The sequence below is a fragment of the Pantherophis guttatus genome, chromosome 2 (assembly GCF_059756535.1).
Source record: "Pantherophis guttatus breed Tessera chromosome 2, ASM5975653v1, whole genome shotgun sequence".
Lineage (NCBI taxonomy): Eukaryota > Metazoa > Chordata > Lepidosauria > Squamata > Colubridae > Pantherophis > Pantherophis guttatus.
Genome location: NC_142064.1, coordinates 173,324,582 through 173,339,161, shown reverse-complemented (window position 1 = coordinate 173,339,161; position 14,580 = coordinate 173,324,582). Strand labels below are relative to the sequence as shown.

Here is a 14,580-nt window from a genome sequence, read left to right as displayed (position 1 = left end):
GTCATAAGTCACTTTTTTCAGTACCATTGTAACTTTGAACAAGGACTACCTGAAATCAGTCTTTTTATTTCAACGTTTGGAAAAGCACTGTATGACAAGAAAAATGGGATAATATTTCCCCATCCCAGCTATCCTACAGGCCACCATGGATGCATCCTGAATTGATCAGCAGCTACGTACATGGAGTGATGGGAAAATTTTCATCCAAATTTCTTCTTGGTTTGACTCTGCAGACTACATGATTTCAGTATCAAGGCACACTTTTTCCCCCCTTTACTTCTCCTCTCTACAGATTGGCCGTTAGGAAAAAAAAACTTTGAAAATAATCTGATTCCCCGTCACCAATGTTTTTCTGTTCTTCTTATAGTTGACAATAAATGTCGAAATATGGAATGTGGAGAGAATGCTTTGTGTATGAATGTCTCTGGGAATTTCAGCTGCTCTTGCAAAATAGGATATTGGAAAAAATCAAATCAAAAGAAAACTTTCCTGAATTCCAGTGAAAATGACTGCGAGCGTGAGTGCCTTTCTTTCTTTAAACATGGCAAATAAGCTTTCTTTATATGCTGACAGCACATAAACAAAAAGAGTTACTACATGTATTAAACCAATTAAGTCTCTGAAAGCCTGTTTGTTAATGTTTATTTTTGACTATTAGTGACTCCTTGAGGCCTTGCAATGGATATATCCATTTTAGGAAACAATTTGCCCACTGGGCTTTTGCTTTGCTGAGGTTTGCACTCCAAAGGGTAGATAAAGCTAGAAGAAAATCTAAATTTGATTTAATTGCAATTGATTAGAACTAAATTAATTGGCATATACTGATGTAATGTCCTATGTATCTACTGATTAATCTGTATTCCCTTTTAAAAATTACAATTGGATGGAATACAGTTCGGGAATCTGCCAGAAATATTAGTTATTACTAAAGAAAGAATCTAGTTTGGAGGAAGTGTGATATAGCATGGCCTAGAGCATGTATGTGTTCTAACGAATGCCTTTCTTCCCTCTGTATATTCTAAAAAGCTTGTGACATATACGAAACAGAAACCAGAAGCTGTAAGAAAGGATATAAGACGTGCAGTGGTGATCCTGACAGTTGTTGTGGTAATTGAACATCTTGCTTTCCATAAGGGAGTAGCTAAAGTTGGGGGGAGGGGAGCAATGGCAAACTGTTGCCAGCATCATGGGTTACAATCGGCAAATTGTTTATCACCCCGTCCACCTAGCTTGTAGTTTTTTGAGACTCTGAGCTTAAGATGTTCCATGCACAGGGATTAGAATTAGAAATGGCATTGTTTTTCCTATTGTCTCTCATCAGCTTTCCGCGGGTTTTGTTCAGGGGTGAAAGGCTCCCAGTTCGGACCGGATCGCCTGATCCGGTAGTGATGGAAGCGGGTGGTTCGGAGAACCGGTAGCAAAAATCCCTGCCCCCCATGCCCAGCTGAGCCACGCGATCATCAGAGGCTTTTTTTTTAACTTTTAAAAGCATTTTTTCTTCAGTCAAAAAATGCTTTTAAAAGTAAAAAAAAAAGCCTCTGATGATCGCGCGGCTCAGCCGAAGAGGTTGTAGAAAAAATGGTCTTAAAAGGATCTGATGATCCCAACTGAGTTGCCTGATAGTCAGAGCCTTCAGTAGAAAAAATGCTTTTAAAAGGCTCTGAGGATCCCAGCTGAGTTGCCTGATCATCAAAGGCTTTTAAAAGCATTTTTTTTACAATCTCTTTGGCCGAAGAGGTTGTAAAAAAATGCTTTTAAAAGCCTCTGACAATCAGGCAACTCAGCTGGGATCCTCAGAGCCTTTTAAAAGCATTTTTTAAAGAAAAAATGTAGAAAAAAATGCTTTTAAAAGGAAAAAAAAGTTGGCCATGCCCATTCAGTCACATTATCCCCTCCCCCCACCAAGCCACGCCCACAGAACCGGTAATAACAAATTTTACATTTCACCACTGGTTTTGATAGGATAGGATGGAGGCAAAAACAGTTCTTTAGAATATGGAGATGGTACCTTAACCTTGGTCTCTAACACTCTACCTTAAAATAGGAACTGGCCAATGTTAGTTCTGCTTTTACATAATCCAAACATTTCACAATTTCATAACACTGTACAATAAAGATTTTGCTTCCTGAACACTTTTGGTGCATCTTATAGAATTTTGGCTGCTAATCATGAAAATAATCTGTACTTTGACGTATCGTGTACTGTTTTATAGAATTAATCCATTTTTATACAGTGGCAATGTACACCCTTCAGTACCTGTTTGCCATGTTACACGCATGAAAGAAACATACGAAAACATACGGATTTGTTGCTGAAGCACATCCAGTATACTGTATAATTGGAATAGCTGTGGGGATGTAAAAGTAGTGGCTCTGCTGCTTGGAATGCACCCCTGATATACCAAATACAGGTAATCCTCCAGTTATGACAATTCACTTAGCGACTGTTTGAAGTTGCAACATAGCCTATCCCAAGTACTTACAACACAGTCCCGAGGTTACGAATGTTGCAGCACCATGGCAGTTGTTCACTCTTACAAACAACAGCAGGTGCACTGCAACATTCACCATGCCTACTGGGTTGCAAAGATCTAGCGAGCTGTCTCCTCTCTGTCGTGGTTTCTTTCCCTGCTTTGTTCAGTGGTGGGTTTCAAATTTTTTTACTACCGGTTCTGTGGGTGTGGCTCGGTGGGCGTGGCATGGCTTGATGGGCATGGCAGGGGAAGGATACTGTAAAATCTCCATTCCCTCCCCACTCCAGGGGAAGGTTACTGCAAAATCCCCATTTCCTCCCAATCAGCTGGGACTCAGGAGGCAGAGAATAGATGGGGGTGGGGCCAGTCAGAATTTTTACTACCGGTTCTCGGAACTACTCAAAATTTCCGCTACCGGTTCTCCAGAACTGGTCAGAACCTGCTGAAACCCACCTCTGGCTTTGTTGCTTCAAGTCTTCGGTACATTCGCAGAGAACAGAGGCCTAAAGTACCGAGAGATCATACAACATCATTAGTGTGAGATCTTGTGCTACTGATCTCATATGGTCTTGCACTGCTTTAGGACTCTGTTCTCTGTGAATTGAGGCTTGGACAAGATCTGCAGCAAAAGGCTTTGAAACTGAGGGAAGGCTTTGGTGCTTCAGGCCTTCTGTCTGTTTGCTGTTTCCTTGTCAAAGCCTGCAAGGAGATTGCATCCCTGTAGGCTCCAATTGTCTTTGCAAAAAGCCTTTGCCAGCAAGAATGGAGCCTGGGAGGGGCTGGTTTATTCTTGCTGGCAAAGGCTTTTTGCAAAGGCTTGCCAAAGTGTTTGCAAGCCAATGGGACACTTTGAGGCAGCACGATTTTGCTGCCCCAAAGCCTCCCGTCGACGTGCAAATGTTTTGCACACTGAGACTGGAAGCTTCTGGGGGCCAAGATCCTGTGCAGCAGAGAGGCTGGAGAGGAGACAGCTCACTAGGTATTCTCAAGATAAGTGACCCAGCATGGCAGGATGGGAGGGGAAGCAATTTTGGGGAGCATGAGGTATCTCAGTGGGTTGGGAGAGGCCTTGGATGGTCGTAGTTAGATGGCCTGTTCCATTACTAGGCCCCCTACTGCCTTCTCCATCCTGAGATACCTCATGTGTACTTAACAACCTGCTAATTTGATTAGCAAATGCATGGGCAAAAGCAGGGAGTTTTCACTTTCATTTTACATGATTCACTCCAATGAATCCTCGGATTACGAATGTAATTGGCAGGCTCCATTACGTTCGTAACTCAAGGACTACCTGTGCTGTTGTTACATATCCATATGGAACATAATGCAAGAAAGTTGCATTATATTAGAAAGAAATGGCCACTTTGAAAGAATTTGGTTCTAGGACAGAAAAATGTGGGAAATGAACCACTTGGTGAAAGTTTTTGTTATTTGAGACAGATATTTCCAAGAATAATTGATGCTAAGATTAAGGAAGGCATTCTTTTTAGTCCACAGTTCAGACACATCATCAATGACAGGTGGTTTGAAGATCTGTTAGTGGAGCCACAGAAAATTGCCTGGAAGGCCTTCAAGGATGTTGTTGAGAATTTTCTTGGCAACTATAGAGCACTAAATTAAATCCAGCTCATTGCCAAAGTTCTTCAAGCATACAAGACCATGAAGATTCATTTTTTGCATTCACACTTGGACTTCTTTCCCAAAAGTCTAGGTGACATCAGGGTGAATGATTACAATGGAAAATACATTATTACAATGGAAAAAATAGTATTTAGGGCAACTGGAATTGATCAGTGCTGGCTGACTATTGTTGGAAACTATAGCGAGATGCATTGGACACTGAGTACAAGTGAAGTTGAGCTCATGCAGCATGTCAGAAACATTATACGATTAAACACATTATAGTCATTAAAAGATAATTTCATATTTCTCAAGATTCCTAGGGTATGTGATATCATTCTGAAATTATATTTGTGTCCAATTTGAAGTGATCTGTATGTGTTACCTATTATAATCACCAAAAGGTTTTCAGGAAGCAAACCCTTTAGAAAAAATGTATTGCCTGGGCAACAGGCAAACGGCTCATAATGCAAGAACAACTTTCATATGGCAAAGATCAAACTCTTTTATTTCCAATTTGGAAAAGATGTAATATAAAAACAAAAACGAGATTCCCCCTCCCCATTCCAGCAATGTAGATGCACCCTGTATTAATGGGAAGGTCTCCCTCAAATTTTTTCTCAGTCTGATTCTACAAATAGATTAGATTCCCTTCCTTTCCTGGCTCTTGAGATAGGTCTCTATTTATTTAAACCCAGTGAAGAAATGTATTTCTGATGTCAAATTATTTCTTTTCCTGAATGGTCTTCTTCTAGTTGATTCCTGTCAACATGAAAATTGTGGAAAATATGCTTTGTGTATAAAAGACTGTGGGGACGTCCTTTGTGAATGCAAACCAGGATTTCACTTACCTAATGGAGGAAGGGAGTTCAAAAGTATAAATGAAAATAATTGTGAAGGTAAGTGCTTTCTGGAGCTCTTTTTTATGCATGGCACACGTGCTTACTGCAGGCAATGCACTGATAGCACATGAGCAGAAAGTTAATGCAGAGGCAGAAGTCTGTAATGTTACACTGTTATGGAACTGGAAATGGCTATGGCACTCTCAATAAATTTGTCCTTTCACCCAAGACTGAAAGGAAAGAGTTTCTTGCATCTATAGCTAAAGATAATTCAGTTCTCTTGCTGTCCTGCCATCTGTATTTTTTCAACACTTTTTTTTTTTTGCATTGCTTTAAACATTTGGGGTTAGCATGTATTTGTAGCCATGTAACCAAACTTGTCAATGTCTGTTTCTGACCATCAGTGACTGCTTGTGATCTGGTAATGGGCCCAACCAATTGTCCACTAAGCTTTTAGTCTGCTGTGGATTGCACTCCAAAAAGTACACAAAGACAAAATCTAAATCTGATTTAATTGATCTTCAACTAATTAAAATAAGTGTTACAAATTAACACAATACCTTATAAATTAACACAATACTTTGCATGCAATGTGTTTCCCCGAAAATAAGACCCAACCATAAAATAAGGCCTAGCATAATTTTTAACCTGTGCCTAATATAAGCCCTACTCCTCAAATAAGCTCCAATTAAGATCGTCAGCCGTGGGGGTGGGCATGGCCAGCATGGGGGCTTAATTTAATGTTTTTAATTTACAAATGGAAAACCTGGTTACTCCTCCTCCTCCTCCTCCTCCTCCTCTTCTTCTTCTTTCTTGGCCTCCCTTTTTTCCTTCTTATTTTCCTTGTCATCTTTCCTCTCCTCCTTCGTCTCTTTCTCCTACTTCTTCTTCTTGGCATCTCTGTTGGCAATCTTGTTGTGCAGCATTACCACTGAATGGATCACACGAGGCTGGGGGCGGGGTGGGGATGGCACCACATTGTGACCCCTGCACACTCTGCCTCTGCAGTCCAATGTCACCCTCCAGTGCCCCTGTAGCTTTGGCCATCCATGCTTGTTCGCTTTACTCCTGCAGCAGGAAAGAGACAAGAAACCCACTCGAGGCTCCAAGACTCTGTCCATTGCTGTGTCAATACGCCAACTTGAAGAGAGCGGATTGATTTGTCTGCAGACAGTTTCAGGAGGGTGTGCTGAATGCACTCAGGGCAGTGAATTGCTGCAGTGTTACCACCAAACAGATCAGGTGAGACATGGGGTGGGGCAGGGATGGCACCATACCGTGGCCCTGCGTGCTCGGCCCCCACATCAGCGCTGGAGAACAGTGTTGGACGGTGGGGACTGAGCACACAGGGGCCATGGTGTGGTGCCACCCCCATCCTGCCTCATGCTTTGTCTGATCCATTCGGTGGTAGCGCTGCAGCAATTTATCGCCCTGAGTGGATTCAGCACACCTTCCTGAAACTATCTGCAAAAAAATCAATCCGCTCTCTTCAAATTGCCATTTTGACGCAGCAATGGACAGAGCCTTGGAGCCTCGAGTGAGTTTCTTGCCTCTTTCCTGCTGCAGGAGCAAAGCCAACAAGTGTGAATGTGCAAAGCTACAGGGGCATTGGAGGATGACATTGGACTGCAGAGGCAGAGTGCGCAGGGGCTGCGATGTAGCACCATCCCCACCCTGCCCCCTGCCTTGCCTGATCCATTCACTGGTAGTGCTGCACAACAAGATTGCCAACAGAGATGCCGAGAAGGAAGGGAAGAAGAAGGAGAGGAAATATGACAAGAAAAAGGAGAAGGAAAAAAAATGAGGCAAAGAAAGAAGAAAAGTAGTATTAGTAACCAGGTTTTCCATTTGTAAATTAAAAGCATTAAATTAAGCCCCCCCCCCCCGCTTGCTTGAAGCCCCACATTCTGAGCACACCCACCCCCTCCACCAGGGATGACAGGATGAGGTGGCTGTTGTACAGCAGCAGCAGTGACAGGAAGAATACCAGCCCCTGCCACAGCAACTGGCGGAGAAATGGGAGCAGCAGCAGGAGGTGCCCCACCGGACGCCGCCGTCAGCATCAGGGCTCTGCAGGCACTACCACCCCAAGTATCCTTGGCCACCTGGGGCTCATGCAGAGGGGCTACAACTAAAGGAAGAATGAAAAGGATCCCACGGGAGGCAGCTGTCTCCTTCCCGGTGGGGGAGGCCATGCAAGGCTGGGTGGCGCTCCACAGGGCAAGCTGCCTGTATGCCCCACTCTACACTCCACCCCAGAAGCAGGATCAAAACTTTGGGTTCTCTCTGGAAGGGTGAAGTGACCCAGCGGGCAGAAGCATGTGAATTTTTGCCTGCCTCTTTCTGCCTTTCTGTTTCTTTTTCCTGGACAGACCTTTTCCCACACCCATCCAATTTTTCTTTCCCTCCTACTTTTTCACATAGGAGGTGGCGAGCGCAGGGGAGGGGCGTAGTGTGGTGCCAATCTCTGCCCCACCTTGCCTCGCCTCATCTCACCTTGTGGCATTGGCACTGGCTTGCTGGGCGTGAAAAAATAAGACATCACCCGAAAATAAGCCCTAATGGGTCTTTTGTAACAAAAATTAATATAAGACCCAGTCTTATTTTCAGGGAAACAGAGGTACTGACTCATTTCCTCTTTTAGTTTTGTTAAAAATTATAATTTGATGGCAGTTTATAAAACAGCCAAAAAAAAATTGTGAGCTGTGTCACCCCTTAGGGCCTACGGTTTATGTGCCCTTATTTTGGAGGTACTCTCCAAACTCAGCTATCTTTTCCTAGCATTTCCCACTGACTTCCTATATGTAGAAGTGTGGATGTCTTGACCTCCAAGAGTTACTTCTTGGAATCGACCAAACAGAGCCAAGTGATCCATGAAAATGGACCATTCTAGGAATATATTAAGAAAGGAACTCTTTAATACGTTAAATGTAATTGGAGTAAACACAGTGCCAATATTGAGCTACTATGCTACTTTTTTATTTTAATGCTACTAAACTGCACATTTGGAGAAAACGTCAGAATATTATTTTTATGATTGACTCCCAGCAGTTGAATATGTTTTTTTTTTCCTGCAGCTGAACATGTTGTATATTTTAAACTTAAAATGAATATTTGCTTGTTCCTTTGCCTTTCCATTTGGGGAGGGAATAGTTTTAAGTTTGTTGAGAATACTCTAAATTAGGCTTACATATTTTTTTCTTCTCTTTTGTGAGGGCGTGGTTTTAAATTCAGGAACTTTTTCTTTTTAGGAAAAGAATGTGTATCTTGCTATCACAGATAGGATCATTATCTGTTTCCCTCTGCTAGAACATTATTCCTGCAAAATGAAAAAGAGAACTCAATTTCTCCAAAGGGACCTGTTCTCCTTTCACTTTTCTGCTGTCTTAGCATCCATGGCATCTTTGACTCTAATTAAATAATTGGGACTGAGGATTTACTAAGAATCTCACTGGTTATTCATGGCAAAATGACCAGAATGTCATTCCAATGCTTAGCATTGGCAGTCATCTGTTTTGTTTGGGCTTGCAGTGAATGGCATAAAAAGTAGTAGTTATTGTACAGGAAAGGGAAATACAGTCAGGGGCTCATTGGGCATTATCTCCATCCTTTTACTTTCATTTTATATACCATGCCTGATGATGAGGGAATGGTTTCAGCTTTGCCTATTCTTCATTTCCTTTTTATCTGTTGCTGCCATGACTGGAAATGAGCTTCTGTTTACTTGGAAAATTGGACTTGCTCGTTTATTTGGGCAATCTCTATTTCACTCTTTTAAACAGGAGATTTCTCAGTTACTTAAAATAGTGACATTCAAAATAAATTTATTTGACAACCCTCAGATCTAGTCCTCTTTGTCATCTAATTGCAAAACAAAAAACAAAGTGGTCAGTTCCCTTCACCAGTGCCTGAGTGTAAGGACAAACTGGATACAAATGAACAAGCTGAAAATAAGCTCAGACAAGACAGAAGTGCTATCGTTTGATAGGAAACCAGACTTTGAGGTTAGTGTTCATGTATACTAGACAAATCTGTATTTGTCTAGAATACATGAACATTCTTTAAGCCCTCTAAAGAGAAATCCCCTTTTCAGAGCCCATCGGTTAATCGAGGGAGAAGAGGGTACTGGGTTTCTCCCACCCTACTCTGAAGCTGGGGAATGTACTCGCTTAAGAGTACTTTTCAAGAGTTGAAAATTGTCTTCTTCAACCAGGCCTCTTGGGTTGTAATAAAAAACAAAAACTTTAGATTGTCCCATGGATAAAACGGTAGGCTTTAAATCAAATGAATAAAGTAGGAGGCTATTTTCTCTGTTCATAATATGGTACCCCAGCCACAATGCCCATGCAGTTCACCACTTCAGAGTTTTTGTCCCAAGCACATATGTTACAGCATGTTGCTTTGCAGAGTTTGCATGGGAAATGGCTTGGCCTTTTGCAGTTATAAACAGTTTCTTCTTTGCTACAACACAGCTTTTCCAATCTGGGCCTTCTCCAGTTTATGTGGACTCAGCTCCTATAATTCTAAGTGGCCATGCTGGATGGGGAATTCCGAGAGCCGAAGTCCATTCTCCTCTGGGGAATACCTGGTTTGAAAGATGCTGGCATAATCGGTTGTGGCGTTCTGCCATGTTTCATTTAGCCCTACTTTCTTCTTGCAGACATTGATGAGTGCAAGAGGAATGTTTCCATCTGTGGTCCCAAAGGGAGCTGCATTAACACTCAAGGGGATTACCACTGTAAATGCAAGCAAGGATATGGGAAGAGCTTTAAAGATGATAGAAAGCTATGCAGAGGTACTGTCATGTGTAAATGCCTCATTCTTAAATGAAGGAAATATATATTCAGGAATGTCAAGAGTTAACTCATTCTCCTCTTTCTAATGTATTCCTATATAACCACTCCTCACTTCTAACCCCGCCTCCTTGGTATAAAAGATGATGCACACTCATTCCCCTTGTTTCTTTCTACAATCACTCTGTGAATAAAGAATGCCTTCTGTAAATAAACTATTTTCTGTTTGAATACAAGAAGTCTGAACTAATTATTGAGTCTGATCCTCGAATTACGGTAACAATCTGGTAGCAGAGGATGGTTGGACTGACTCAATAAAAAACAGAAATGCCAGAGAAAGAAAACTCCAGAAACAAAAAAAAAAAGACCCAACACCAGGGCACACACCAAAGGCAGCCGATCAAACTACAAAGAAAAAGCAAACTGCACGATCTAAAAACGAAGACACAGAAACAGACACACAAGCGTCCCAGCCTCAAATAAGATCCACTCCGATTCGACCAACAAGAACTTTAACGCCTGAACCCAGGGGGTCTTGCAAGTACTCGCCCACACCGCAGACATTTCCGGGAGCCAGAAACCTCAGTGGAGACGACCACGACAAAAAGAAACAAACCCCGATCCACACCTGGACACCAAAAGTCGAACCAGAGAGCGATTCTTCGGAGGAGGAGTTCTGCGAGGGAGCCGCAACGCCGAGACCCTTCCCCGACAGCTTCAGAAACGAAATGATCAACGCGCATGCGCAAATATGTCCAGACGAATTTAGAGACAATAAAAGACAGAGAGAACCATTCAGACTAGTCGCGAGTATCCCTACACCATTCTGCAATTATCAGCATATACAGGACCATGGACAGCCACCAGCTGTAAGTAATGCAACAAATAACATTGAAAATTTGCCTAGTGATTTTCCAAAATTGAGAATAGACGGTGTTAACTTACAGGAATGGAGTCAGCAACTCCAGGTTGTTTTCTTAAAAGAAAATTTATTGTTTTTCATAACTAACCCTCCTAAAAAGCCATGGACACTAAAATTGGACTGCCTACATCACAGAGCATTTTATTTACTAATCTCTAGTATATCACCTGCTATTTATCATAGTATTAAGCATAACTTAACTGTTTCAGAAATAATTCATTATATGTTTAAACTGTTTCATAGTGAAAGTGTGACAACCACAACTAGAATGTCTAAAAACTTTTTCTCAGCCAGGATAAAACCTGGGACTACGATAAGTGAACATCTACTATTACTAAATACAACCAGAGCAGAACTACATTTAAGGGGAGAAATAATATCAGACCAGACAATGAAAAGCGTTATTATTAATTCATTAGACTCATCATGGGACAACTTCATCAACTACATCTAGATACAATTAACTTAGGCTATCTATCTATAGAGAGTTTATCAAACAGATTAATTGCTGAAGACAATTTAAGAAAAAGTCGCTACAATGTACATAAAGAGCATAGACAGATCAAAAGGGTGGTATTCCAAGACAGGCATCAGGACACAATAGAGTGTTATAACTGTGGATCAAAAGAACATTATAGGAAAGACTGTCCAAAACCTCCTAGAGAGAGACAAAGATATGACACAAGAAACAGATATCATGATAGACAATCATCCATTGATAGATATAGACACAGAAGTTCACCAAACTTTAGAGAACATAAAGGGGGCAGAGACAGCTCAAGGGACAGGGAGTCCAGATCATTGTACGGAATAGATAAACACACAAAAATCAAAAATCAAGACTCAAAAGACAGTGCTTGGCTCATTGATTCCGGGGCAACAAATCATACAACACATGATAAGAAAATATTATCTTCCTTCATCGAAGATAAGTTTTTAATTAAAGTAGCAAATCAAGAGGAAGTCCAAGTTGTTGGGAGAGGAAAGAATTACCAGGCCTAGGGAAAATAGAGGGGGTACTATTAATACCCAAGATACCTCATAACATTCTCAGTGCTATAAAGTTAAGCAGGGACTCTAACATAAATATAATATTCTCAAAGGGAAAAGTAACACTAGAGAAAAACAAAAGAAACATAGATAATATAATTATCAAAGGAGATCTACCATATTTAATTACAGAAGAAAAATGGTTACACAACATAAATACAAACATAGAATCTAACACTAACACAGAGACAGAAAATGATATAGATAGTGACAATGAAGAACATGAAACAGAACATGATGATGAAACTACATCTGGGAACAATACGCACACAAACAGAAAACCCATAATTGGAAAACCAATTCATGATGAATGTGCACACATATTACATAGAAAATTAGGACACGCCACTCATACAAAAAATGAGTGAACATGCTGAAGGTGTTAAAATAAAAGACTGTAAAAATTACCTGGAATGTTCAGTATGTAAATCTTCAAAACTGAAAACTAAGCCTAGACCCAAAAAGGCAACAAGATCATCAAATCATATTTTTAATCTAGTGCATATGGATCTAGTTGGTCCATTAACCCCATCAATTACATACAAAAAGCGGTATTTTCTCACTATTGTAGACGACTTCAGTCGTTATGGCTTTGTCTACACCTTAAGACATAAGGATGAAGCATTCCAAAAGTTTAAAGAGTTTCATAAACGTGTAGAGACACAACACCATATACAAATCAAAAAAATCATGACAGACAGAGGGTCTGAATTCATGTCAAGAGAATTCTCTCATTGGCTAAAATCAAAGGGAATGTTACATTTCACCTCTAGCCCTTTCTCTGCTTTTCAAAATGGAGTGGTAGAACGACGAAACTCGACACTACAAACCATGATTAGATGTACATTAGAGGATGCAGAATTAGGCAAACATTTCTGGTCAGAGGCCCTGTTATATTCCAACTATACACTCAACTGACTTTGGTCTAGCATCATAAACAAAACGTCATATGAATTGATGTATAATAAAAAACCTCAGATAGCACACATGCATGTATTTGGAGTTACAGCAGATGTACATATACCGAAACAATTGAGGCATAAGGGGGACAAAGTGTCCAGAAGGCTTAGATTCATGGGTTATGAAACAGGTACAAAAGGATATAGATTTATTGACAGTAACAACAAATTCATAATCTCTAGGACCGCTGTATTTCACGAACAGACCAATTGGTCCAAAATACATCTCAATGAAATACTTCCAATAACAGGGCCCAATACTAAAACACAAAGTAAAACAAAACAAGAAAATCAAACTTGTAACACACAAAAGGACAATACCAAAATGTGGGTAGGAAATTGTCCCAAAATCAAAATAGACTCATTAACACAAAAGGAGGCAAGATACTTACATGATAATAATAATAGGCCAGAAAGAACAATTAAATGTAACAGAAATCAAGTACCTGAACGATTTAAAGACTATATAATGCACATACATAATGAAACATCAACACCTAACACTTATGAAGATGTATTAAAACTCCCTTTAGAAGAAAGAAACAAATGGGAATTAGCCATGGCCAAAGAAATGGACAGCTTACGAGAACTTAACGTATTCACTCCAGCACCAGTCCCAAAGGATAAAACAGTTATAGGCACTAGGTGGATATTTAAGATTAAAAATTTAGAAGAAGGTAACACACTATATAAAGCACGATTAGTAGCACAGGGCTTTGCTCAGAAATAACCTGAGGATTATACCGACACATATTCTCCCACGGTGAGAACAGAAAGTGTTAAGACAGCTTTAGTGATAGCCTCAGCTCTTAATCTTGAAGTCTTTCAATATGATATACAAACTGCATATCTACATGCCAAACTTGATAAAGAAATTTATGTAAGAGCTCCACCCAGCAAAAACACAAATAGAAATGACACATGGTTGCTGAACAAAAGTTTGTATGGGTTAAAACAATCCGGCAAACGTTGGTATGAATGCTTAGTCAATGTACTCAAGATCATGAACTTCAATGCCACAACAGCAGATAATTGTTTTTTCATTAGGAGAGAAGGTGAATCGTTAGAATTTGTATTAATTTATGTGGATGACATTTTGTATATTGGCAAACATAAAGACAAGAGAGATACTTTTGTAACAAAACTAGGAGAACATTTCTCATTAAAATCATTAGGGAAAGTGAATAAGTACCTTGGGGTACAAATTAACAAGACCAAAAGAGGATTTAGCTTATCACAAAAGGATAAAATAATTGAGCTCTTGAACAAATGTAATATGAATAATGCAAAACCTTGTGACACCCCAATGCAGACTGATTTCATAAGAAACATGAATGAATCATCTCCTGAATTCAAAGACAATACGCTTTATAGATCAATTATCGGTTCCCTTTTGTATATTGCTAATTGGACCAGACCTGATACCCCTCCTGCACGAGCTGCACTGGCTCCCAGTGGTCTTCCGGGTGCGATTCAAGGTGTTGGTTACCACCTTTAAAGCGCTCCATGGCATAGGACCCGGGTACCTCCGAGACCGTCTTCTGCCACCAATAGCCTCCCACCGACCAGTCCGTTCCCACAGAGAGGGTCTCCTCAGGGTGCCATCAGCCAAGTTATGTCGGCTGGCGACGCCCAGGGGGAGGGCCTTCTCTGTGGGAGCCCCAGCCCTGTGGAACGAACTGCCCCTGGAAATTCGTAAGATCTCCGACCTCCGGGTGTTTCGCTGCGCATTGAAGACCCTGTTGTTCCGCCAGGCCGGACTATCAACACAATAGTTTTAAATTGGGGTATTTAAATTTATTGGGGTTTTAAATTTGAGCCACTTTATTTAATTATTTTAAATTTTATATTGTTGTTTTGTCTGTGTTTTTAAATAGGCTGTACACTGCCCTGAGTCCTTCGGGAGAAGGGCGGTATAGA

General features: G+C 40.7%; 1 protein-coding gene across 2 annotated transcripts in view; it reads left to right on the top strand.

Annotated features, from left to right (window-relative positions):
• The window catches only part of ADGRE5 (adhesion G protein-coupled receptor E5), a 61,802-nt gene that overhangs the window by 22,771 nt on the left and 24,451 nt on the right, over window positions 1-14,580 (top strand). The window contains exons 3-6 of one of the 2 annotated variants that reach the window (XM_034407306.2): window positions 368-517; window positions 1,027-1,107; window positions 4,850-4,993; window positions 9,597-9,731. In XM_034407306.2, the coding sequence (XP_034263197.2) occupies window positions 368-517; window positions 1,027-1,107; window positions 4,850-4,993; window positions 9,597-9,731 (510 nt within the window). The remainder of the gene's footprint in view (window positions 1-367; window positions 518-1,026; window positions 1,108-4,849; window positions 4,994-9,596; window positions 9,732-14,580) is intronic. The other variant, XM_034407312.3, reaches the window with a different exon arrangement.